We start from the raw sequence: 5,722 nt of genomic DNA, 5'->3' as shown, positions 1-5,722 counted from the left end.
CTAGGACATTGGGCAGGCAAGCTGGACCGCCTGCAGAGGTGTGGATTGTGCTCATTCAAGGAAACGCATCTTCCAGTCCATATCTAACATTTATGTTTAAATGCTTTCTTTAATTCCTATCTTTATGAATTTCTGAATTCTGTCATTTATTGCTTCGATTAATTTGTTCCATGATTTTATGAATTTAAGAATCATTAAATTTTCTCGCATTGATTTATGGACTGTTTGAATTCCTTTTACTTTTCTGTATTTAATGCGTTATTCTTTAATTGGTGAATGATTGAGAAATGAGAAGAAATTGATTATCGCAAGTAATAGCACTTGCGTTGATGAAAAAAATATATTTAATAAAATAAAACAATGAACATCCGGTATGCATGGTGATGATGGACGCATCTTGAACCAAGAAGATATGCTTTGCGTTCATCCAACTCATTTGCGTTGAGATGAGGGGTGTGTTACGCGCGTGTGTGTCCTTTGCTCGTTTGTAGCCAAATGCACTATGTTGAGGTAGTGTTGCACTAGTAGCAATATCGTGCACCCGATCCTCCAGAAATGTGTTTAGTTAAGGGGTGTGTTGTGGGGATGCATGCGTTGTTGCCCGTCCTCTGCGAAGATGTACTTGCATTGGTGAGCATATTGCGTTAATCTTTTCCTTACATCCATTCGAATAAAATATTAAAGATAATTCTTTTTGCGAAATTGAGAAGTCCAATTGTTTCGTATTCCAACGAAATGATGAAGTCTGCAGACGAAAGGACGTTTTTTTCTGAAATTCCATAAATGAGGGAATGTTGAATGACAGGCCTTTTGAGTGTCTCGAGCCTGTCACCGCGAAAATCGTGTTGGGCCCACTAAGTCCCAACCAATAAATAGGAACTTCCCCCGTCTGTGAATTCTTTACCTCTTTTTGCAATCTGAAAACCCTAGCACTATTGCATCCAGAGCTTTCTTTTTCCCTTAAACCATAGTAACCTTCCGAGTTCCTTTCACCTTATCATCAATGGCGACCAAGCTTCCTAACCCTCTACTTCACCTTTACCCCGTCCACGGAAAAAATCTCCATGCGAGAGGCAGCATTCCTTGCTATCGGTCGCCGTCTTGCTGCCCAACCCAACACTATCCTCAGAATCACCAATAGACCCTGGAGAAAACCTTTAGCCATTAAGCCTCCTCAGTTGAAGAGGGGGCAAAGCACTGAAAGCACCCCACTCCCTACTCTAGCCGTCTCAACTGAAAGTGAAAGGAAGAGACGTGATGACAAGGAATTTTTTGGAAATATTCTGAGCAACTTGGAGGAAGGAGGAGGATTGCCCGAGGCAGGGGTTGTAAACCAACCACTGTCTATGGAGGAGATGACAGTGGTGGTGACTGAGGAAGTGGTAGTGATTAAGGAAGTGGCAGTAGTAGAGGAAGTGGTAGAAGAGGAGACAAGAATAAGCACTCTGACTTTAGAAACTCCTGAGGAAACTACGTAAGTGGAATCCTATGAAGGACCCATCAGAGTTACATTGGAAGAGGTTTCGACAGAGAAGCAACAAGAGGTTGAAGAGGAGAAAAAGAAGAAAAAGAAGAGCAAAGGGAAAAAGGCTGAAGATGATGGGCCATCTCATCATCGCAAAGAGAGAAAGAATAAAGAAACGGATGATGACGAAGATGAAGAGGCCAAGAAGAAGAGGTGGAAGGAGAAGGAAGAAAGAAGAGAGCACCGGCGTGAGGAAAAGCGCCTGAGAAAAGAAGAAGAAAAGAAGAGGGCTGCGAGCCCAGAGAAGGATGGAGAATCAACCTCTATAAGGGAGGACAGAGGGAAACAGTGCAATTAATGGAGGTGGTGCAACTTGAAATAACGCAAGTTGTTGCGGCCGACGAAGGTGAAGAAGGAAAAGTTACCCCCCTGATGCGGCGTCACAGAGAGAATGTGCCACAAAGGTCTACCGTTGACCTTTTATTTTCAATAAACGCATTAGAAGAAAAGGAAGAGGAAGAGAAAGGAAGAGGAAGAGAGACAACAGAAAATGGAGCAGGCGAAATTCATCACCGCAGAAGGTGATAGAAGAAGAAGACCGCATGATGAGGAAGTTCGTCGCAATAACGAGATCTCGAGGCTTGAAGAAATAAGGCAATTGAAGAGGAACGATGCCTTTTATTGGCCTCTGAGCAGTTTGTGGAGGAGTTTGAAAGAGAAGTGAGAGAAGAGGAAGAAGAAAAAAAGAAAAAGAAGGCAAAAGAAGACAGGAGAATGAAAGAAGAAAAGGAAAGGAAGCGCGAAGCCAATAGGTAGCGCTTAATTAAGAAGAAGGGCAAGGAACTTGTCGAGGGAGAGAAGAAGGAACAACGCAAGGAACGGGAAAGAAAACAAAGGCAACAATCCCGCCTTTGGCGTTGGCTAAGGGAAAGGGCAAAGCGGTCGTAGAAAGCAGCAAGCTTACATTGGCAAAGGCGCGTCCATCAAGGAAGAAAGAAAATGACGACTTGTTGATGGAAATGGGCTTTTACCCTGCGCCAACGCCACTACTAGACCTCATCACGAGCATGATCCTGGAACATGGCTGGGACACATTTTGCCAGTGCCCAACCATTGTTGTTCCAAAGGTAGTGCATGACTTTTACCATGGACGGCTACATGGCACCAGGGATGTGGTGACCATAAAAGGGCAAGTGGTGCCTTTCAGCACAAGGGACATCATTGAACTATACCAAATGAAGGATAACCCAAATACACTGGGCAACAAAGTCATTGATGATCCCACGGAAGAACAGTTGGAAGATGTGCTGCGAGTATTAACGCAACTGCGAGTACAAACAACCTTTTTATAAATTGAAAATCCCCTGGTCGCATGTATCACAAATATAATGCAATCAACCTAAAACAATCCCTGTGTTCGACCTCGGATGACACCGAGAAACTTGCAGTGGAATTACACTTGGTTCCAACTCAAGGAAACTTGTGACAACGCATAGTATGCTATAAGATTCTCATAATTAACACATATCCAGAAGTAGTATCGCATACAGATAATAAAGTCATCATTCATCCATGCGTTGTATGGCAAAAGATGGAATACATTGTATCTCATATCCTTGTGTGCATCATTGCCTACATTGTATATCTTATGCATCAACAACTCAAAATAAGCTGGAATCAAAGGGAATATGGAGAAAGCTCATTGAACCAACCCATTGAAGAACACCTTCTTCATCCGAATTTTTCAACAAAAATTCAATCGGTTCCTCTTCCTTTCTTCATTCCAATCTTTTCAATATATTGCAGACTATCATGCACAGAGATGTGAATGGGATGCAACTCATGCTTGGAGTAAACCAAAGGAGAAGGTGGGTTTCTTGTAAGCTAATTGAAGATGAAAAATCCATTTTCAAATTTTGTGTAATTTCTAGATTTCCAAAAATCCAAAAGATTGATTTTAAAATCATATTTTATTTCTAAAATGAAAATTTATTAATTTTACAAATTAATTTCATAAATTAATTTTCTAATAAAATTAATAAATAATTATTTAAACAATTTAAATAATTTTCATTAATTTAATATCCAATATTAAATTAATTTTTACACAAATTCATCTTCATATATTTAAATCATATTTAAATATATTTTTTCCAATTTCATTTGAATTTGAACGTTTCAAATTAACTTATCACGCTACTCTAAAGTTATTCCATTTCTGAGCTAGTAAGGGGACCTCATGGACCTACAGATCATGGGCTTCAACAATCCGAGATTAATGTCCACTCGATATAACAATGATTAGTAAGTTAACCCTTCACAGGTTGTTCGTAATAACGGTTGGGTCAAATCTCTATTTTACCCCCAAAATTACCTCTTGTTCCTTAAGTCCCCACTGATCTCCTAATAAACAATTGCTTTGTGATCCAATCACAAAATGAGTCCCTCTCATGCCAAATGAGAGGGCGGGATCCCTTATTCAAGCCCTAGAATCAGCACTTAAGGGAACAATCTCTCTACTATCCCTAAAGCGAGTAGGAGTGAATTCTCTCTTGCACCCTATGTCCCCAGCTATCTATCCAGTCTTATCCCTAAAGTGGCAGTAGTATTGAGCTGGTGCTGTTAAGCCAACCCTCACTTATGCAAATCTAAGGGCAATCCCAGATAAACAGGAGTTCATAGTTAACTCAGGATTAAGGTCAAGTTACGTAGGTCATCGATTTGAAATAGTCAGTCTTAAATAGTAAACAGCGTTATAAAGTAAGAGTGACTCATTTCGTGGTCCGATATTGTACAAACTCTTTTGCACAAGGACATCTCACTTCTCATGTCCAACATGAACTAATTAGGATCACTTCATTTGTAGTACTTTACAACTCATTGTAACAACTACAGAGTAGGCCACATCTAATAGTGTTACCAGAATAAGGTACCCAACCTTATCCATATACTATAGATCATTTTGAATATTTACTCGAACCTGATCCACCTTTATGTCTCCACATAAAGTTCAAGTACTCATCCTATAGTCAAGAGACTTTTAGGTTTATTGGATTTCTATTCAAGAAATAGATCTATTCAATAACACCTTTATTGAATTTTCAGAATAAGTTCCATTGTTTATATACCACGAGTTTTAGGGCATAAAACCCAACACTGGGCAAACCAAACAAGAAATCCATTGTGACATGCTCCCACTTCCACCTGGTAATGGGATTGGATTAAGCAATCCTGCTAGCCTTCGTCACTCTAGTTTAACCTACTGACATAGCAAGCATCTATCAACATACTCTGCTATCTCTCTTTTCATACTAGACCACCAGTACGACTTCTTTAATGTTCTATACATCTTCGTACTACCTAGATGCATTGCATAGGTTGAACTATGTGGCTCTTCTAAAATAGCTTGTTTAAGTTCTAAGGTATTAGGTACACATATTCTACCTTCTCCGAGCAAAATGCCGTATGCTTTTATATGATAATTAGACTTCAGGCCTTTTCCTATCTCTTCAGCTACCATTCGGAGATCAGAATCTCCTAACTGTTCACGTAAAATACCATTAACTAGGGTAGGTCGTACATGGAATGAAGCTAACAATCCTCCCTTATGGCCATCTACTAGAGCAGCCCTGACATTCTTGAACTCACACATTAGAAGACCTTTGATTGAGCAAATAGTAGCCTTATTGTTCCTGATTTCTTGCTTAGAGCATCTGCAACTACATTCACTTTACCAGGATGATACTCGACAATCATAATCTTTGATCAATTCAATCCATCTTCTCAGCCTCAAATTCAAATCCTTCTGATCAAAGATATACTTTAAACTTTTATGACCATTGAGTATATGGAAACACTCTCCAAACAGATAATGTATGCATAGCTTTAAACTTAAAACAACAACTGCCAATTCTAGGTCATGAGTAGGATAATTACACTCATGCTTCTTTAGACAATAAACATAAGCTATTACTTACATATCTTGCATTAGCACACACCCTAATCCCTGTCGGGAGGCATCACAATAAATCTCAAACTCCTTACATGGAGTAGGTAAAGCAAGCACTGGTGCTGATACTAGCCTCTACTTCAACTCCTGGAAGCTTTCCTCACAGTTTGGTGACCACTAAAACTTCACATCTTTCTTGGTCAAATTTGTTAATGGAATAACTATTTTAGAGAAATCCTCCAAAAATCTTCTGTAATAACCTGCCAAACCCAGGAAACTACGTATCTCAGATACAATAGTGGGTCATT

General features: G+C 39.5%; 1 protein-coding gene across 1 annotated transcript; it reads right to left on the bottom strand.

Annotated features, from left to right (window-relative positions):
- Positions 1 to 4,724: 4,724 nt before the first annotated feature.
- On the bottom strand, positions 4,725 to 5,221 carry LOC120089164. The gene is made up of 2 exons (XM_039046578.1): positions 5,126 to 5,221; positions 4,725 to 5,006 (listed from the first exon to the last, which is right to left on the bottom strand). Exons 1-2 carry the CDS (start codon positions 5,219 to 5,221, stop codon positions 4,725 to 4,727), a joined length of 378 nt encoding a protein of 125 aa, XP_038902506.1.
- Between the last annotated feature and the right edge of the window lie 501 nt (positions 5,222 to 5,722).

The sequence above is a fragment of the Benincasa hispida genome, chromosome 10 (assembly GCF_009727055.1).
Source record: "Benincasa hispida cultivar B227 chromosome 10, ASM972705v1, whole genome shotgun sequence".
Classification (NCBI taxonomy): Eukaryota; Viridiplantae; Streptophyta; class Magnoliopsida; order Cucurbitales; family Cucurbitaceae; genus Benincasa; species Benincasa hispida.
Note: the sequence above shows the minus strand (reverse complement) of the source record. Positions and strands in the feature narration are given on the sequence as shown.